Source organism: Somniosus microcephalus, unplaced genomic scaffold (assembly GCF_052327205.1).
Source record: "Somniosus microcephalus isolate GS21.2 unplaced genomic scaffold, FLI_Smic_1.0 unresolved_chr1, whole genome shotgun sequence".
In the NCBI taxonomy this organism is placed as follows: domain Eukaryota; kingdom Metazoa; phylum Chordata; class Chondrichthyes; order Squaliformes; family Somniosidae; genus Somniosus; species Somniosus microcephalus.
In genome coordinates, this window is record NW_028225179.1 from 142,578,505 (window position 1) to 142,599,850 (window position 21,346).

At 50.2% G+C, this 21,346-nt stretch overlaps 1 protein-coding gene across 2 annotated transcripts in view; it reads right to left on the reverse strand.

Moving 5' to 3' along the window:
* The window catches only part of vars1 (valyl-tRNA synthetase 1), a 126,185-nt gene that overhangs the window by 27,776 nt on the left and 77,063 nt on the right, over nucleotides 1-21,346 (reverse strand). For both annotated transcript variants that reach the window (XM_085975023.1, XM_085975022.1), the window contains exons 18-21: nucleotides 13,300-13,390; nucleotides 12,124-12,229; nucleotides 6,413-6,483; nucleotides 3,709-3,834 (exon numbers count right to left, since the gene is read on the reverse strand). In XM_085975023.1, coding sequence (XP_085831149.1) covers nucleotides 3,709-3,834; nucleotides 6,413-6,483; nucleotides 12,124-12,229; nucleotides 13,300-13,390 — 394 coding nt within the window. The remainder of the gene's footprint in view (nucleotides 1-3,708; nucleotides 3,835-6,412; nucleotides 6,484-12,123; nucleotides 12,230-13,299; nucleotides 13,391-21,346) is intronic.

Sequence of the window (21,346 nt, forward strand, 5' to 3'; positions counted from 1 at the left end):
TACACGCTCATCCAGGACGCAACTACCTACGCGGCGGCTATCAATCTGCTAAAAGGGCAATACACACGCCCGGTAAATACGGTTTATGCCAGACACCTCCTGAGATCCCGCAAACAGCAGTCCGGGGAATCGGTGGAGGCATTCCTACGGGCACTACAGATACTCGGCCGAGCCTGCGATTGTAAAGAGGTATCGGCCGCGACACACACGGAGGGACTTATCCGAGATGCTTTCGTTGCGGGCCTCAAGTCCGACTACTCCCGGCAGAGACTGCTGGAGAAGGGCGAAATCGACCTGAAGAAGGCAGTGTCCCTCGCGCTCTCGCTAGACGCGGCCCACCGGAATATGGACGCATTCTCCCCTAACCGCTCCACACCGTGGACGCCGCAACCTTGGGTCATGGGACCGCCACCCCCGGCACCAACTGCTGCAGCGATGTCCAAGGGCCCGAAATGTTACTTTTGTGGCCAAGCAAAACACCCCAGAGCACGCTGCCCGGCGAAAAACGCTACCTGCTCTGGCTGCGGGAAGAAATGACACTACGTCAGCACCTGCAAAGGTAAAACCGCTAACGCCAGCAGCGCCGCGTGTGAACCGTGGGGGCAGCCATCTCGTCTGCCATCTTGGACACTTCCAGCCGCGTGGGGATCGGGATCATGGGCGCAGCCATTTTGTCCGCCATCTTGGACGCCTCCAACTCCAATCGCGGGTGACCCGGACTCAACCACCGCCTCGTCTGACGACCACAGCGACTCGCTCGACCATACGCTGGCCTCCGTGACGCTGGACCAATCTCTCCCTCACCAACTGTCCAGGTCCATGATGGACATTACAGTAAACGGCCGCGCCACTACCTGCCTTTTCGACAGCGGGAGCACGGAGAGCTTTATCCACCCCGACACGGTGCGCAGTTAGCAGCTTTTAAATCGCCCGCCGCGCACCATTTGCAGCCTCTCCACGCTTAAAGTCTCCCCCCCGCCCCTTGTTCGCTAACCTCACCCGCGACTGTAAGCCCATCGCTACCAAAAGCAGGCGGTACAGTGCCGGGGATAGGAGCTTCATTAAATCCGAAGTAGCAAGACTCCTGAAGGAAGGGATTATTGAGGGTAGCACTAGCCCATGTGGTGGTAGTGAAGACTGGCGAAAAACAGCGCCTAGTTATTGACTACAGCCAAACGATCAATCGCTACACCCAGTTAGATGCATACCCACTCCCCCGCATATCTGACATGGTCAATCAGATAGCACAATACCGGATGTTCTCGACGATTGATCTGAAGTCGGCATACCACCAGCTCCCCATCAGGGCTGAGGACCGCCAGTACACAGCTTTTGAAGCCGACGGTCGTCTACCACTTCCTCCGAGTCCCCTTCGGCGTCACCAACGGGGTTTCGGTCTTCCAAAGGGAGATGGACCGAATGGTTGACCAGAACGCGCTGCAGGCCACCTTCCCCTATCTAGACAACGTCACCATCTGCGGCCACGATCAGCAGGACCATGACGTTAACCTAGAGAAATTCCTCCGTACGGCCCAGCGGCTGAATCTAACATACAACAAGGACAAATGTATGTTTCGCACCACGCGCCTCGCCATTCTTGGCTGCGTAGTGGAGAACGGAGTCATCGGCCCCGACCCCGACAGAATGCGCCCCCTTATGGAGCTCCCCCTCCCCCACTGCCAAAAAGCACTGAAGAGATGCCTAGGGTTTTTCTCTTACTATGCTCAGTGGGTGCCCAACTATGCGGACAAAGCCAGACCCCTCATCAAGTCCACCTCCTTCCCCCTGACAGCAGAGGCATGTGCAGCCTTCACTCTCATAAAAAGAGATATTGCGAAGGCCACAATGCACGCAGTGGATGAGTCCATCCCTTTCCAAGTGGAGAGCGACGCATCCGACTTCGCCCTAGCTGCAACCCTTAACCAGTGGCCTAGCTGCAACCCTTAACCCGTGGCCTTTTTCTCAAGGACCCTCCAGGGCCCCGAGATTCGACACTCCTCTGTCGAAAAGGAGGCCCAGGCCATTGTGGAAGCGGTGCGACATTGGAGGCATTACCTGGCCGGAAAACGATTTACCCTGCTCACTGACCAGCGTTCAGTAGCTTTTATGTTTAACAATAAGCAGAGGGGCAAAATCAAGAACGACAAGATCTTGAGGTGGAGAACTGAACTTTCCACCTACAATTACGATATCTTGTACCGGCCCGGGAAACTCAATGAGCCCCCAGATGCCCTATCACGTGGTACATGCGCCAACGCGCAGGTTGATAGACTGCAGACCCTCCACAATGACCTCTGCCACCCGGGGGTCACCAGGTTCTTCCATTTCATCAAATCCCGTAACCTGCCCTACTCCATCGAGGAGGTCAGGACCATGACCAGGAACTGCCAAATCTGTGCCGAGTGCAAACCGCATTTTTATAGGCCAGACAGAGCAAGCCTGATCAAGGCCACTCGCCCCTTCGAGCGCCTGAGCGTCGATTTTAAAGGGCCCCTCCCCTCCTCTGACCGCAACGTGTACTTCCTCAACATAATTGATGAGTACTCCCGTTTCCCGTTTGCCATCCCTTGCCCAGACATGACCAGTACCACGGTCATTAAATGTCTGAATGACCTTTTCGCTTTGTTCGGCTTCCCTAGCTATATCCATAGCGACCGGGGCTCATCCTTTATGAGCGACGAACTCCGTCAGCACCTGCTCACGAGAGGTATTGCTACAAGCAGAACCACCAGCTACAACCCCCGGGGGGACGGCCAGGTGGAAAGAGAGAACGCAACGGTTTGGAAGGCCGTCCTCTTAAACTTAAAATCTAAGGGCCTTCCGACCTCTCGCTGGCAGGAGGTCCTCCCTGCGGCGCTCCACTCCATTCGGTCACTGCTTTGTACGGCCACCAATGCCACCCCACATGAAAAAATGTTCACTTTCCCCAGGAAGTCCACATCGGGGACCTCGCTACCGACATGGCTGACGTCTCCAGGACCCGTCCTACTGCGGAAGCACGTGAGGTCCCATAAAACGGACCCCCCTGGTCGAGAGGGTGAGCCTCCTCCACGCCAACCCCCAGTATGCTTACGTGGCGTACCCGGACGGGCGGGAGGACACAGTCTCCATATGAGACCTCGCACCTTCGGGTGCCCCTGAAACACTACCATTGCCATCCACCACTACCCACAACCCAACCCCTGTAGACGGCATGCTGCAGCCCCAGGACCCGTCACTGACCACCCAACCACTCAATGAGACGCCAGATTCAATGTTGGATGCTGCACCATCACCGCCGCCACGACGACGATCAGGACGGCATACAAGGCCACCTGATAGACTTACTTACACGAACCTTTAGCACACTTCACCCCGCCGGACTCAATTTTAAACAAGGGGTGAATGTGGTAAACCACTGTTATTGTTGTTCACCGTTGTTATTGTTGTTGCACACTGTTGTATCTATGCATGCCTCAGCTGGCTCCCTGGCTCCACCCACATGCCCAGGTATAAAGGTGACTGCTCTGCAGCCCCCTGCCTTCTTGGAAACCAGTCAACCACGAGAGGCATGCTCTGTTCTTTGTTAATAAAAGCCTTTTAGTTACTCTCCTAACTCTCCGTCTTTTATGAGTAATTGATAGCGCATCAACCCCTTAACCTTCTATACTCGGGGAAACACAAGCCCCGTCTATGCAACCTGTCCTTGTAATTTAAGCCTAATGTTACCTCTTTGAAAGGCAGTTTTCCGGTCAGCTTCAATCCCAGCATCACCATCCTGGCCACCCAGAAGAACAGGATGTCGTGGCCAGTCTCCAGCAGCGTGCCCGGGTAGAAGACTTTCAAATCCTCCGTCTGCAGGAAGGAAACCAGTCAGATTATTTCACATCTAATAACGCAGCACTGCACATTACATGGTATTGACAGCACAGAAACAGGCCATTCGGCCCAACTGCTCCGTGCCGGCGTTTATGCTCCACACGAGCCTCCCCCCACCCCTCTTCATCTCACCCTATCAACATATCCTTCTATCCCTTTATCCCTCATATACTTATCTAGCTTCTCCTTAAATGCATCTATACTATTCGCCTCAACTACTGTGGTAGCGAGTTGCACATTCTCACCAGTCTCTGGGTGAAGAAGTTTCTCTTGAATTCCTTGTTGGCTTGATTAGTGACTGTGTAATATTTATGGTCCCTAGTTTTGGACACCCCACAAGTGGAAACATCTTCTCTACATCTACTTCTCTACTCCATGTTTGAAGCCCTCCAATTAAGTCCCGCTCCTGCCACAGTACCGAAACGACTCTTATCAAAGTCATAAATGACATCCTTTGTGACTGTGACAAAACAACAACAACTTGTATTTATATAGCACCTTTAACATAGTAAAGCGTCCCAAGGCGCTGCACAGGAGTATTGTAAGACAAAAAATTTGACACCGAGCCACATAAGGATAAATTAGGGCAAGTGACCAAAAGTTTGGTCAAAGAGGTAGGTTTTAAGGAGTGTCAAAGAAGGAAAGAGAGGTAGAGAGACGGAGAGGTTTAGGCAGGGAATTCCAGAGCTTAGGGCCCAGGCAACAGAAGGCACGGCCACCAATGGTGGAGTGATTATAATCAGGGATGCTCAAGAGGGCAGAATTAGAGTGTAGATATCTCGGGGGGTTGTGGGGCTGAAGGAGATTACAGAGATAGGGAGGGGCGAGGCCATGAGGGATTTGAAAACAAGGATGAGAATTCTGAAATCGAGGCGCTGCTTAACCGGGAGTCGAAGTAGGTCAGCGAGCACAGGGGAGATGGGTGAACAGGACTTGGTGCGAGTTAGGACACGGGCAGCCGAGTTTTGGATGACCTCAAGTTTACGCAGGGTGGATTGTGGGACGCCAGCCAGGAGTGCGTTGGAATAGTCAAGTCTAGAGGTAACAAAGGCATGGATGAGGGTTTCAGCAGCGGATGAGCGGAGGCAAGGGCGATTTTACGGAGGTGGAAATAGGCGGTCTTAGATGTTACAGATATGTGATCCGAAGCTCATTTCAGGGTCAAATATGACACCAAGGTTGCGAACAGTGTGGTTCAGCTTCAGACAGATGTTAGGGAGAGGGAGTTTGTGGTGGAGACCGAAAACAATGGTAAACTATCCCTCCTCGTCCTTCTCGACCTGTCTGCAGCCTTTGACACCACTGACCACTCCATCCTCCTCCAACGCCTCTCCACCATCGTCCAGCTGGGTGGGACTGCACTTGCCTGGTTCCATTCTTATCTATCTAATCATAGCCAGAGTATCTCCTGCAATGGCTTCTCTTCCCACTCCAGCCCCATTACCTCTGGTGTCCCCCAAGGATCTATCCTTGACCCCCTCCCCCCACTTTATTACCTTCAGCTGATCTGCTGTATCATCGGTCACAGCTCACGAACCCTGGGAGGGATGGAGGAGAAAAACCCAGCTACACTGATGAATAAAGAAGTCTTGCACCTAAGCGCGCATCTGTCACACACCAGGGCAGCGCACTGTATATTCTGGTTTTCAACTTTGGGTTGAGCCAGATGAACTGGTCCTGTACATTCCCCAGTCCAGCTCCAACTCATTCTGCCTCAGGACCACAAAAGTTGCACCACTCGCACCCACTTCTCCTACAACCTGCAGGCTCTTCAAACCCGACTGCAGCATCTCAACCTGCCCCTTGCGGAGGGTCTTACACCAGGGATCTCACCCTTTGCGCAGGAACAGGAGGAGGCCATTCAGCCCCTCGGGCCTGTTCCCGCCATTCAGTTAGACCACAGCCGATCTGTACCTCAACTCCACTTGCTCCATATCCCTTGAAACCCTTACCCAACAACAATCTGTCGATCTCAGTCTTGAAAGTTCCAATTGATCCCCCCCCAGCAGCCATAGCCTTTTGGAGGAAAGTGTTCCGGATTTCCACGACCCTGGCTCTAATTTTAAGGTTATGCCCCCCCCACCCCTTGTTCTGGATTCCCCCACCAGAGGAAATACTTCCTGTGCATCTACCTCATCGAATCCCCTCATCATATTAACACCTCGGATCAGATCACCCCTCAACCATCAAAACTCAAGGGAATACAAGTCACGTTTACGCAACCTGTCCTCGTAATTTAACCCTCTATGCCCTGGTATCGTTCTGCACTGCACCCCCTCCAAATGCCAATAGATCCTTCCTGAAGTGCGGTGCCCAGAATTTGACTCAGTTACTCCAAGGCTCCGTACAACTGGAGCATAACTTTCTTCCCTCTTGCCATTAGGACCAACACTCCATTAGTCCTTGTAACTGTGCACTAGCTTTTAGCGATTTCTGTACATGGACACCCAAATCTCTTTGCTCCTCCACAGTTCTTGGTCTCTCGCTATTTAGAAAATGCGTCTACATTTTTTTTTTTTTTTTGTAACGTGAACATTTGTGCCGATTAACTCACCTCGTTCGGCCACCCGAAGATAGAGAACGGGAACAAACCAGAAGAGAACCAGGTATCCAAAACATCCTCATCTGGAAGACAAAGAGGCCAATAACTAAAAGACATACGACATCCATTTGAGGTAACGTGCACCCCACATCATTGACCGCACAATATAATTGGAATTAGGTAGAATGTACAGCACACAAAACAGGCCGTTTGGCCCAACTCAGAGTCATAACGGTGCAGAAGGAGGCCATTCAGCCCATCGAGTCCGTGCCAGCTCTCTGTAGAGCAATCCAGTCAGTCACATTCCCCCACTCTATCCCTGTAGCCCTGCAAGTTTATTTCCCTCAAGTGCCTATCCAGTCTCCCCTTGAAAACATTGAGTGTGCCTGCTTTCACCACTTCCGTCGGCAGCGAATTCCAGGTCCTCACCACTCGCTGTGTAAAAAACTTATTCCTCACACCCCCCCTGCATCTCTTGCCCAAAAACCTTAAGTCTGTATCCCCTAGTACTTGTACCATCAACTAGTGGAAACAGTCTTTCCCCATCTAGCCTATCCAAACCCCTCAATCTTGTACACCTCTATCAAATCACCCCTCAACCTCCTTTCATAGACAGACATTGGTAGTGGGGAAAATGCTAGAGTCCATTATAAAAGATGTAATAGTAGAGCACTTGGAAAACAGTGACAGGAGTGGACAAAGTCAACATGGATTTACAAAAGGTAAATCGTGCTTGACTAATCTACTGAAATTTTTTGAGGATGTAACTGGTAGAATAGATAAGGGAGAACCAGTGGATGTGGTGTATTTGGACTTTCAGAAGGCTTTCGATAAGGTCCCGCATAAGAGATTAGCGTGTAAAGTTAAAGCACATGGGATTGGGGGGTAAGGTACTGACTTGGATAGAGAACTGGTTGGCAGACAGGAAGCAAAGAGTTGGAATAAACGGGTCTTTTTCCAAGTGGCAGGCAGTGACAAGTGGGGTACCGCAGGGATCGGAGCTAGGACCCCAGCTACTCACAATATATATTAATGATCTAGATGAGGGAACTAGATGTAATATCTCCAAATTTGCAGACGACACAAAGCTGGGTGGGCGTGTGCGCTGTGAGGAGGATGCTGAGAAACTCCAGTATGATTTGGACAGGTTGGATGATTGGGCAGATGCAGTATAATGTGGATAAATGCGAGGTTTTCAACTTTGGTGGCAAAAACAGGAAGGCAGGTTATCTGAACGGCAATAGATTGGGAGAAGGGGAAGTGCAACGAGACCTGGGTGTCCTTGTGCACCAGTCGCTGAAGGTAAGCATGCATGTGCAGAGGGCGGTTAAGAAGGCAAATAGTATGTTGGCCTTCGTAGCGAGAGGATTCGAGTACAGGAGCAAGGATGTCTTGCTGCAGTTGTACAGGGCCTTGGTGAGACCACACCTTGAGTATTGTGTACAGTTTTGGTCGCCTTATCTGAGGAAGGATGTTCTTGCCATGGAGGGAGTGCAGCGAAGATTCACCAGACTGATACCTGGGATGGCAGGAATGATGTATGAGGAGAGATTGGGTCGATTGGGCTTATATTCGCTGGAGTTTAGAAGAATGAGAGGGGATCTAATTGAAACTTATAAAATTCTAACAGGACTAGACAGACTAGATGCAGGAAGGATGTTCCCGATGGCGGGGGAGTCCAGAACCAGTGGTCACAGTCTAAGGATAAGGGGTAAGCCATTTAGGACAGAAATAAGGAGGAATTTCTTCACCCAGAGAGTGGTGAACCTGTGGAATTTTCTACAGAAGGCAGTTGAGGCCAATTCATTAAATATATTCAAGAAGGAGTTAGATATATTTCTTAAGGCTAAAGGGATCAAGGGATATGGGGAGAAAGCAGGGACAGGGTACTGAATTTGGATGATCAGCCATGATCTCATTAAATGGCGGAGCAGGCTCGAGGGGCCGAATGGCCTACTCCTGCTCCTATCTTCTATTAAATCATCCCTCAACATCCTTTGCTCCAATGAAAACAAATCCAGCTTCTCCAACCTGTCCTTGTAGCTAAGATTCCCCATCCCTGGAATCATTTTGGTAAATCTCCTCTGCACCCTCTCAAGGGCCTTCACATCCTTCCTAAAGTGTGGTGACCAGAACTGGATGCAATACTCCAGTTGTGGCCTAACCAGCAACTGGTCCATGACGGTGTTCATGCTTCACCCGAGCCTCCTCCCATCTTATTTCATCTCACCCCATCAACACACCCTTCTATTCCTTTCTCCCTCATATACTTATCCAGCTTCCCCTTAAACGCATCTCTGCTATTTGTCTCAATCACTCCTTGTGGTCGCAGGTTCCACACCCTCACCGCTCTCTGGGTAAAGATGTTTCTCCTGAATTCCTGATTGGATTTATTAGTGACCGTCTTACATTTATGATGATCCCCATTTTGGACACCCCCACAAGTGGAAACATCTGCCCTATCGAACCCCCTTCATAATTCTAAAGACCTTTATTAGGTCACCTCTCGGCCTTCTCTTTTCTAGCCTGTTCAGTCTTTCCCGATAGTTATATCCTCTCAGTTCTTGTAAATCTTGGAGAAAGGAATCGGTACAAAAATAGACAAATTTGTTTAAAAAAAAAAGGGGGTAAATTAAATACTTGAAAGGGAAAAATATACTTGAAGGGGAAAAATTTGCAAAGGCAGGGGGGAAAAGGCAAGGCAATGGGACTAATTGGAGAGCTCGTTCAAAGAGCCTGTACAGGCACGATGGGCCAAATGGCCTCCTTCTGTGCTGTATCATTCTATGGTTCTAGAAATAGCTTTAAAAAGCACGTCAGCCATACACAGACGCCGTTAACAATCAAACAGATCTCAAGGGTTATCTACTATCCGGATTTCTCTAAAATTCAGAAACTAAAGGAGGTGCAACACTGCGGTGGAAAAGGGGGAGGGAAAAGACGAGGTAAATCAGGAAATTAGGTGACACCAAGCCTTGGCTTTTAAAAGGATATTTTCTTTGAGGAGGACGAGGAGTTGTGAAGAAAGAACGGAAGGCAGTAAGAGACACGCCATTTTCAGATCCTGGGAAAGAATTAGAGTTAGAGAGGAGTCATCAGTTCAGCACAGTGAGGATAGACAGAGGAGGAAGAAAATGTCAGGTGGCATAGAAGGAAGAGAAGACATTTTAGAGAAGCAATGACCACATTAATATAAAGGCAAGAAATGTTCCTGTTCCTATGAACCAAAGAACATAAGAAATAAGAGCAGGAGTTGACCATTTGGCCCTTCGAGCCTGCTCCACCATTCAATAAGATCATGGCTGATCTTCTACCTCATCTCCACTTTCCTGCACTGTCCCCATATCCCCTGATTCCCAAAATGTTCAAAAGTCTATCGATCTCTGTCTTGAATATACTCAATGACTGAGCCTCCACAGCCCTCTGGGGTAGAGAATTCCAAAGATTCACCACCCTCCGAGTGAAGAAATTTCTCATCTCAGTCCAAAATGGCCGACCCCTTATTCTGAGACTGTGACCCCTGGTTCTGGACTCCCCAGCCAAGGGAAACATCCTCCCTGCATCTGCCCTGTCAAGCCCTGTAAGAATTTTGTATGTTTCAATGTGATCACCTCTCATTCTTCTAAACTCCAGAGAATATAGGCCTAGTCTACTCAATCTCTCCTCATAGCACAATCCCCACCCATCCCAGGAACCAGCCCCTCGAGCCTGTTCTGCCATTAGATAACATGATGGGTGAGCTGCATCTTAACTCCATTTACCTGCCTTGGCTCCATAGCCATTAATACCCTTGGCGAGCAAAAATCTATCGAGCTCGGATTTAAAATTAGTAATTGAGCTTGGCATCTACTGCTGTTTGCGGGAGGGAGTTCCACACTTCTACCACCCTTTGCATGAAGAAGTGTTTCCTAACTTCTTTCCTGAATGGCCTGGCTCTGATTTTATGGTTACGTCCCATTGTCCTGGGCTCCCCCACCAGTGGAGAAACGTTTCTCTCTAGCTACCCAGTCAATTCCTTTCAAAATCCTGAAAACCTCAATCACATCGCCTCTTAACCTTCCAAATGGAGAGAGAAAGGCAGGAGGCTGGAAGTGAGGAGTCGCCCACGAACATCCTGTCCAGGAATGTGCGAGAGGTGCTCGAAGAGTCTTGTCTGGTCCAGGGGCAGTGGGCCAAGTGTTGGGCAGACTCGGGTTTCAGAAAGAGCTGCTGATGGGTTCGGCATGAAAGAGGAAGTCAGCCGTGGCTCAGTGGGAAACACTCTCTCACCTGAGTCAGAAGGTCGTGGGTTCAAGTCCCCACTCCAGAGACTGGAGCACACAAATCTAGGCCGACACTCCCAGTGCCGTGCTGAGGGAGCGCTGCACTGTCGGAGGTGTCGTCTTTCAGATGAGACATTAAACCGAGGCCCCGTCTGCCCTCTCGGGTGGACGTAAAAGGTCTCCTGGCACTATTTCGAAGAAGAGTGGCGGGGGGTGGGGGGGGGGTGGAACCCCAGTGTCCTGGGACCAATATTTATCCCTCAATCACTAATAGCAGATTATTTGGTCATCATCACATTGCTGTCTGTGGGAGCTTGCTGTGTGCAAATTGGCTGCCGCGTTTCTTACATTACAACAGCGACTCCACTTCAAACATTAATTCATTGGTTGTAAAGTGTTTTGGGATGTACGGAGGTCGTGAAAGGCGCTATAGAAATGCAAGTCTTTCTTTTATTTATTTCTTCTTGGGTGCAGTGTTAGCAATGGAGGGGATGCAGGGAGACCTACTGGAGGGGATCGGGAGGCCAAGAATTTAAAGTTGATGGATTAAGGTCAATAGATCATCCTGGCACCTGTTGGTTAGGATGTCCATTCTCTGAACTCAAGAGGCTATGCCTGAAAAATAAATAAAGCCTCCACCTCTCTACTTCATTCATTTAGATATCTAGTTTATAAACATTGAAGTTTACTCAACTTGGAAGGTTGCACCCAAAACACAACTTTATTTCCTATATTACAACAGTGACTACACTTCATCAACAACAACGTGTATTTATATAGCGCCTTTAACGTAGTAAAATTTCCCAAGGCGCTTCACAGGAGTGCAATCAACAAAATTTGACACCGAGCCACGAGGAGATATTAGGACAAGTGACCAAAAGCTTGGTCAAAGAGGTAGGTTTTAAGGGGCATCTTGCAGAAGGAGAGAGCGGTAGAGAGGCAGAGAAATTTAGGGAGGGAATTACAGAGCTTTAGGGCCCAGCCAGCTGAAGGCGCGGCCGCCAATGGTGGAGCGATGGAAAATCGGGCATGCGCCAGAGGCCAGAATTGGAGGAGGGCAGAGGAAAAATACTGCATTGGCTGTAAAGTGCTTTGGGACGTCCTGAGGTCGTGAAAGGTGCTTTTAAAATGCAACTCTTTCTTTCTTATTTCACCTGTCGATGGACCGGCTGTACATTTCCAGCCTCAGTTGTTTACATCCAAAAAAAAATGTATAGTTATTTTCAATCCGAGCCCGTTAATACTGTGGTGTCGCCACATTCGGTCAGTCCGAGGAGAAAGTTACTTTTGTCTCCCCAGCCTGTTCTTTAATAAACAGGTCACTTCGGGAGCTGATATTCAGCAAGCAAACAACTAACAAGGTGGAGGCCCGTGACCCCTGACCTGGACCAAACCATCTGCCGGGGTAGTCGGGAAGGGTGGGGGACAGGAGATGCCAGACGCTACAGCTTACCCCCGTACCTTGTCGGAGCGAGATAAGATCCGGAGAGACGTTGAATTTCTTGGCTGCTTTCTGCCTGGCGATCTCCTCCGTCCGGCCGCTCACCCAGTACTTCCCGTCTGCGTCCTAGATGGATAAAGACGGTGTGTTTTAAGACGACCTGCAAAGTCCACTATCATAGGAGCAGGAGGAGGCCATTCAGCCCCTCGAGCCTGTTCCGCCATTCAATTAGATCCCGACTCATCTTAACTCTACTCGCCCTGGTTCATGAACCTTTAATGCCCTTACCAAACAAAAATCTATCAATCTCAGTTTTGAAATTTTCAATTGACCCCCAGCCTCAACAGCATTTTGGGGGGGGGAGATAGTTCCAGATTTCCACTACCCTTTGTGTGAAGAAGTGTTTCCTGAATGGCCTGGCTCTAATTTTAAGGTTATGCCGCCTTATTCTGGACCCCCCCACCCCACCAGAGAAAATACCTTCTCTCTATCTGCCCAATCAACTCCTTTAATCATCTTAAACACCTCAATTAGTTCACCCCTTAATCTTCTATACTCGAGGGAGTAGAAGCCTAGTCTGTGCAACCTGTCCTCATAATTTAACCCTTTTAGCCCCGGTATTATTATTATGCACCCCCTCCAAGGCCACTATATCCTTCCGGAGGTGCGGTGCCCAGAACCGAACGCAGTGCGTCAGATGGGGTCTGTGTGGTGCCCTGGACTATGGCCCTTCATCTTGGCTTCTCAATAAACAACACTGAATGAGAGGAATTGAGAATATACTACAGAAATATACTAGTGTGGAAACATCAGATTATCTGGTCATTTATCACATTGTCGTTTGTGGGAGCTTGCTATGCACAAACTGGCTGCCGCGTTTCCCTACATTACAACAGTGACTACACTTTGCAAAGTACTTCATTGGCTGTAAAGTGCATTGAGGTCGTGAAAGGCGCTATATAAATGCAAGTCCTTTCTCTTTCTGCCTCGCTGCTTTCCTTCTCCCTTTAAAAGGCTCTTGGAACACTTGCCCCAATAGCGCGTGGAGTTCGCCCCTTTCCTGAACCTTTTCAGCGCCCTCCTCTGCCCCGGTTCAGCGTTCGAAGGCACCATGCAGCCCGGTACACAAGTCGAGCCGAAGAGGCAAGAAGTTTGGAGAATCCAACATGGACGCCAAGCGTTTCCGCGGGCCTTACCTCTCCGGCGGGGACGGCGGGATCGTCGACGGTCACAAAGTACGCTGGCGTACGATGGCCCCACCACAGCTGCCGGGAAATGCACCAGTCCCTGCAGAGAAGACAAGATACCAGACGTCAACACGGGTGAAATGGGTGGATACACGGCAAGGTGGCGTTTAACGCAGAGAAGTGTGAAGTGATACATTTTGTAGGAAGAATGATGGAAACCGAGCCAAGCTTCGTTCATAATATTTTATAGGTTTGATTTTCTTATAAATGAAGGATGTTCTTGAACCTTAAAGTCAGCTCTTAGGGAAAGCTAAAATGCACAATTTTGTGCCAAATTGTTTAGTCCTGTGTTCTAACGTGAGCAAAAAAAAATTCTAGTTTTATATTCTGAAATGGGATCTTAAAAAAAGTAGAAAAACCTTAAGTTTCTTCATCTCCAGTTTGTTAGATGCTCAATTTCTTGCACAGGTATAATTCAAGTTAAACCATAATAAACAATGGAGTTACACACACCATCAGATGAAACTGGAGCTATTAAGATGCTGAGGGTTGCCCATTTTTGGGTGATTGGGTGGGTTGGGGGGGGCGGTGGAGTGGGAAAGAGACGCTACTATTTTGGACTCCACAGGAAGCACCTGGTTGAGTTTAACATTTGATGCATCTTTTAATGTTTAATGCCTTTGTTACTACAGGGTTATAGCCTATGAAACCCAGGCAGAGAGGACCTGCGGGAAGGAGGGAGGAGGACAGTAGAAGTATGTTTGTGTGTGCTCAGCCGTTGTAGCAGAGCCTGGTCTCCAATCATCTTGGATCCCCTTGCCATTGGACCAAGACCTTGCTCTGTCAAGCCTGTGTGGTAGCTGGTGTGCAACGGCCACCCCACGTTAAAAGAATTCACGCACAGGCACCTTCCACCCTTTAAAATGAAGTTCGGGGCCTCATAGACAACCCCAACAGTGACAGAGACTGTAGGTCCCGCACTGGACTCATCAGTCACCTGAGAACTCATTTTTAGTGTGGAAGCAAGTCATCCTCGGTTCCGAGGGACTGCCTAAGAAGAATGAGGAGAGGCAATATAAACTAAATGGTACAATTTTAAAGGGGCTGCATGAACAGAGACCCCTGGGGGTGTATTTTTTTTAATTCATTGATGGGATGTGGGCGTCGCTGGCTAGGCCTGCATTTAGTGCCCATCCCTAATTGCCCTTGAGAAGATGGTGGTGAGCTGCCTTCTTGAACCGCTGCAGTCCATATGGTGTAGGTACACCCACAATGCTGTTAGGAAGGGAGTTCCAGGATTTTGGCCCAGCGACAGTGAAGGAACGGCGATACAGGTCCAAGTCAGGATGGTGTGTGGCTTGGAGGGGAACTTGTAGGTGGTGATGTTCCCATGCGTCTGCTGCCCTTGTCCTTCTAAGTGGTAGAGGTCGCGGGTTTGGAAGGTGCTGTTGAAGGAGCTTTGGCGAGTTGCTGCAGTGAATCTTGTAGATGGTACACACTGCAGCCACAGTGCGCCGGTGGTGGAGGGAGTGAATGTTGAAGGTGGTGGATGGAGTGCCAATCAAGCGAGCTGCTTTATCCTGAATGGTGTCGAGCTTCTTGAGTGTTGTTGGAGCTGCACTCATCCAGGCAAGTGGAGAGTATTCCATCACACTCCTGACTTGTGCCTTGTAGATGGTGGAAAGGCTTTGGGGAGTCAGGAGGTGAGACACTCGCCGCAGAATTCCCAGCCTCTGGCCTGCTCTTGTAGCCACAGTATTTATATGGCTGGTCCAGTTCAGTTTCTGATCAATGGTAACCCCCAGGATGTTGATAGTGGGGGATTCAGTGATGGTAATGCCATTGAATGTCAAGGGGAGATGGTTAGAGTCTCGCTTGTTGGAGATGGTCATTGCCTGGCACTTGTGTGGTGCGAATGTTACTTGCCACTTGTCAGCCCAAGTCTGAATGTTGTCTAGGTCTTGCTGCATATGGACACGGACTGCGTCAGTATCTGACGAGTCTCGAATGGTGCTGAACAGTGTGCAATCATCAGCAAACATCCCCACTTCTGACCTTATGATGGAGGGAAGGTCATTGACGAAACAGCTGAAGATGGTTGGGCCTAGGACACTGCCCTGAGGAACTCCTGCAGTGATGTCATGTGATTGAGATGAATGACCTCCAAGAACCACAGCCAACTTCCTTTGTGCTAGGTATGATTCCAACCAATGGAGAGTTTTCCCTTGATTCCCATTGACTTCAGTTTTGCTAGGGCTCCTTGATGCCACACTCGATCAAATGCTGCCTTGATGTCAAGGGCAGTCACTCTCACCTCACCTCTTGAGCTCAGCTCTTTTGTCCATGTTTGGACCAAGGCTGTAATGAGGTCAGGAGCTGAGTGGCCCTGGCGGAACCCAAACTGGGCGTCAGTTAGCAGGTTATTGCTGAGTAAGTGCCGCTTGATAGCACTGTCGACGACACCTTCCATCACTTTGCTGATGATTGAGAGTAGACTGATGGGACGGTAATTGGCCGGGTCGGATTTGTCCTGCTTTTTGTAGAGAGGACATACTTGGGCAATTTTCCACATTGCCGGGTAGATGCCAGTGTTGTAGCTGTACTGGAACAGCTTGGCTAGGGGCGCAGCTAGTTCTGGAGCACAAGTCTTCAGTACTATTGTCGGAATGTTGTCAGGGCCCATAGCCTTTGCAGTATCCAGTGTCTTCAGCCGTTTCTTGACATCACGTGGAGTGAATTGAATGGGCTGAAGACTGGCATCTGTGATGCTGGGGACCTCAGGAGGAGGCCGAGATGGATCATCCACTCGGCACTTCTGGCTGAAGATAGTTGCAAATGCTTCAGCCTTGTCTTTTGCACTTTTGTACACAAACCTTTGAAGGTGGCAGAACAAGTTGAGAAGGCTGTTAAAAAAGCATATGGGATCCCTGGCTTTATTAATAGAGGAACAGAGTGCAAAAGCAAGGAGGTTATGCTAAACCTTTATAAAACACTGGTTAGGCCTCAGCTGGAGTATTGTGTTCAATTCTGGGCACCACACTTTAGGAAGGACGTCAAGGGCTTGGAGAAGGTGCAGAAGAGATTTACTAGAATGGTACAGGGGTTAAGAACATAAGAAATAGGAGCAGGAGTAGGCCATTCGGCCCATCGAGCCTGCTCCGCCATTCAATGAGATCGTGGCTGATCTTCTACCTCATCTCCACTTTCCTGCACTATTCCCATATCCCTCGATTCCCTTAATATCAAAAAATCTATCGATCTCTGTCTTGAATATACTCAACGACTGAGCCTCCACAGCCCTCTGGGGTAGAGAATTCCAAAGATTCACCACCCTGTGGGTGAAGAAATTTCTCCTCATCTCAGTCCTGAATGGCCGACCCCTTATTCTGAGACTGTGACCCCTGGTTCTAGACTCCCCAGCCAGGGGGAAACATCCTCCCTGCATCTACCCTGTCAAGCCCTGTAAGAATTTTGTATGTTTCAATGAGATCAGCTCTCATTATTCTAAACTCCAGAGAATATAGGCCTAGTCTACTCAATAGGTCACAATTCCCCAAAATTCCTGACCTCAGCTGCATCATTGTGTGAAGTACTGAACGGAGGTCATCTGCTTCTCAACAGGCAGGACAAGAGGACAAGGTGAAGAAGGGAAAAGTCACTTCCAGGCTATTTTTAGGTATCTCCAGCACCCAGCATAGAGCATCGGTAGTGGGGCAAGAGGAGGTTGGCTACACTGGTTCGTAGTCTGGGGCAATCATAATAGAAAAATAGAAGTTTTACTTTTAAGGTTACTTTCCTTTCCAAAAAAAGTAATCTTCCTCAGTTAATCATGTTGGGATTTAAAGCTTTACATTTAAGATGAGGGGACAGTGAGCTGACCACAACTGTTAAAGTGGCGACATACAGCTGCAATCTGATTAGCCCACGCACACTGAAAATGGTAACAGTGGTAGTGTGGCAAAGCCACTAAGAGGCTCTTGCAGTAATGTATATAATTGCCTTTAACAGGGGTTTGTTACCTTTAAATGTTTGCTCTGTATAAATAGCGCGGGTTCGGTAAAATGTCGATCCAGCGCGATGACGTCATCACGCAGGTCACGTGACGTTCCCAACGGCGGGAAACGTGATGATGTCATGACGTCAGAGGGGAGAGGCGTGTCCTTTCAGTCCTCGTGGGACCAAGTATTGTACAGACCTATTCAGAGTTTCTCCTGCGTTTTTGTTTGTAACTTTTACCAGTGCATTAAACCACGTTTGGTTAACTGCTAGTTTCAATCTCAGTACTTTCGTTCGGAGTTGAGCACTCCTACAGTAGGAGCTTTAGTCTTCGGGGAGGGGAAATGGTGTCTTAAAAAAAAGTGCAAAATTATTTTAATTGGCAGATTGTTGATGGCATCAATCCTGTCATCCATGTCAATTAAGAAATGCTGCTCTTTTACATCTGTTTGTTCAAAATTGTAACAGGCTTGTTATAAGTATCACTAGGGTGGAGTATTAAAATTGCATTCACAAGATGGAGAAGTGTAAATCCCCTCTCACCCTCTGGCTTAAGAATCACTAATTCCTTTTATAGCAACAATGTTTGTGCAATTAGCAGTTATTGGCCCAGAAATTGGGTATAGCCCCGCTTGAGGCGTTAGAACTGGCGGAGCGCTAAGTTTATAGCCAGACGAAAGTTATCGCTGCCTGGCGAGATATTGGGTTGCATCGCCCCCAAAGGGGATTGAGGCGCTAATTCAGCCGTTGCACGGTGCTCCTAAGGCGCAAAAGTTCAGGTGCTACTCAATATCGACGTGGACGGGCGCAGCGCAGGTGATCTCAATTACGGGAAACCACGAGACTTCCAGGCGCCGGCCGGCTCTTAAAGGGGTGGGACAGTCAGCCTGAGCTTCAACACCCAACGCCCTGTAGACCTCAGAATCGGCGCGCGCCCTTGTCTGGCGTTACAAACTTGTTCAGCATGGAGAAGATTAGACAGAGAGCAGAGCGCTTCGGCACTGAGGCTCTGGACCACTTGGTGGCTGCAGTTGAGCGCCGTCGAGATGTCCTGTATCCGGATAATGGCAAGAGGCTGAATCAGAAGGCTTACCGACGATCTTGGAGGGAGGTTGCTGTGAGGGTCAACTCCAGCAGCATGGCGACCAGGACCCCTGTTCAGTGCAGGAAGAAATTCAACAACCTCACACGGATCGTTAGGGTGAGTGATGGTTTAGCAAACTTCTGATTCCCTCCATCTGCAGCTGACTTCGGGCACCCTGTTGCAATGATGCCCCAATGGCCATCTGTCAGCATGCACCCATGGCCCTTTCTGGGCACACACATGGACAGATGTCTCAAGGCCTCACGTAAGGGCTCTTGCACCATGGGGGGCATGCGATGATCTCTCAAGGCATCATGTTACAGAACTTCCCCTTCTGTCCAAGCTGGCGATGATCCGAAAGGAGCAGCGTCGAACCGGTGGCGGACCTGCACAAGTGGTCACTCTCACGGATCTGGAGGAGAGAGTGCACCAGATTCTTGGAGGACGTCTGTCTGGTCCTGTGACCACTGCATCTGCCGACCCCATTACCGACAGCGAGGGTAAGACTCTCACCTTTTTCACCTGTTGCTTTCCACTTGGTCCCCCCGCCAGCATGCATCCTCAGTGTGCAGCCATGTCAGAGCCTTGCCGCAATTTGGCATGCCTTTCAGCAAACCTGTCCTTTTGCTAAAGCCACTCTTCCACCTCCCACTTTCAGATGAAGCAGCACCAACTGGGGCTCAACGCACTGAAGCTGCCAGTGCCAGTGCCACCGGAGGCGAGGACCAGTAGGAATCCAGACCAGCCGTTGCAGAATCCGGGGAGCGGACACATCTACAGACTGGGGATAGTAGTCCCCTGGAGGGGAGGGGGGTGGCTCTGAGGATGAACCAGTTGCCGGACCAAGCGGCATGGAGCAACGCACGGGGGATAGGCAAGTTCGGCCACCGTCTCCCCGGAGGGCAAGGCAGGTAGTGATGACTGCTGCACAGAGTGCAGATGAGGTGCGTCACCTGGCTGAGATGAGCAAACAGGCCCGGGTCAGACACACGGAGCTGAGGGCTGCAGTCGCGAAGATGCCTGAGTCAATAGATTCATTGGCTAAGAGTGTGTTGGACTTTGGGGCAACAATGGAGAGGACTCTCCAGGGCTTCGGGGCAACAATGGACAGGTCTCTCCAGGTGTTCGGGGAAACAATGGACAGGTCTATCCAGGGCTTCGGGGCAACAATGGACAGGACTATCCAGGGCTTCGGCCCAACAATGGAGAGGACTGTCCACGGCTTTGAGTCGGCTATGGAAAGGACTGTTCAGGGCTTCGGACAATCCCTGGAAAGGTCTGTCCAGGGCTTGTCCAAGGCAGTGGAGCGGTCGGCACCTGCCTTGTCCGAAGCAATGGGAAGAACTGTCCAGGCCTTCTCCGAAGCACTGGCACCTGGCACACAGGTGCTCACTGTTGCCACGCAGTCACTTGCTGGGCTCCTCCACACCCAGATTGACGCAACGCGATCTCTCACTGTAGCCACCCTCTCTGCATCAGTGACGATCACCCCGGGCCCTTCCAGTCCCATACAAGGCCAGGAATCAGTGGAGCATGCGATTGTGGCGGATGAGCCGAGCCGCTCCCCGCAGATAGCCAGTGTGTCGTCCGACCATGGTGCAGGTGTCCTCTCTCGGCAGGAGACCATTGCACATGCCAGCGCTGGGACGCCTGCATTGCAGCTGCCACCACCTGCAAGCCACACTGCTTCCAGCCATGGTCACATCAAGCATCCTGCGTCCGCACCCTCCAAGCCCAGAGGTCGGCCAAGCCGTCCCTCAGGGGCTTCTGCGCTTCCAGTCAGCAGGCATCCCCCAGCCTTGAGCCCGCCACTGGGGTCCAATTACGTAGGAGCAGCAGGGAGGGAAGGGGCCGGGCGTGAAAGAGAAGTCGTTCTCCCTCAAGGGGCCAGTTGTAGAGGGAGGTGCTGAGATGTTTGTTTGTTCAAATTCAAGGACACCCTCACCTGTTGTTATATTTGCAGAAGGTTTGTTGAGTTTTGCGGCTTTGCCGAACAGTTCACAGTTATTTTGAAAGTTATGGTTTCTGTTGACATGACGTTGTTTTGCTGTAATGAAAGACTTTTGTGCCAATAAACAGAAGTTTCAATGTGGCATGGTGCACGTGACTAGTTTCAGTGATGCTGGCATTCAGAGGCCCTCAAACATCCAAAGTGCGCATGAGTTAAGACTCTCATCATTCCGCCACAGGGGTCTCGACACAAGTCCAGATGAGCCTCTGACGTATGGCCCTTCCACTTTCAGCAGCCCTTCCATCTTCCTCCTCCTCCGCCTGCTCTGCTGGTCGTTGAGGGACAGCTGGAATTGGCTGGCTGCGTCGATTCGCCAAGTTGTGGAGCATGCAGCAGACGACGACGATGTGTCCCACTTGCTGCGGCGAGTACTGCAGGGATCCCCCCGAATGTTCCATACATTGGAAAGGCTTTTTGACAACACCAATAGTGTGCTGTTTACTGTGCCTGGTCGCCTGATGGCCGATCAGCTCTTCTGCTGGGGTGTCGGCCACACGGAGTGTTGTCATCAGCCATGGCCAGAGAGGATAGCCCTTGTCCCCAGTAAGCCAGCCTCGTCTTCGAGGCAGCCCCTCAAAAAGGTTACAAACTGAGGTCAGCCGCAGGATAAAGGCATCGTGGCTGCACCCTGGGAAATGCGCGGTGACTGCCATGATGATTTGGCGGTGGTCACAGACCAGCTGCATGTTGAGGGAGTGGAACCCCTTGCGGTTGCGGAAGTCCTAAGGATGATGGCATGGCGCCCTCAAAGCCACGTGTGTGCTGTCACTCGCCCCCTGCACCATGGGGAAGTCCGCAATAGAAGCGACACCCTGCGCGCGCTCTGCCTGCTTGTGCAGGGTCCGAGGGAAGGTAATGAATTGACGCCTTCGCCTATAAAGGGCATCTGTAACTTGCCGGATGCAACAGTGGACTGCAACCTGAGCGACAGTCGCAATGTCCCCAATGGCTGACTGAAAGGATCC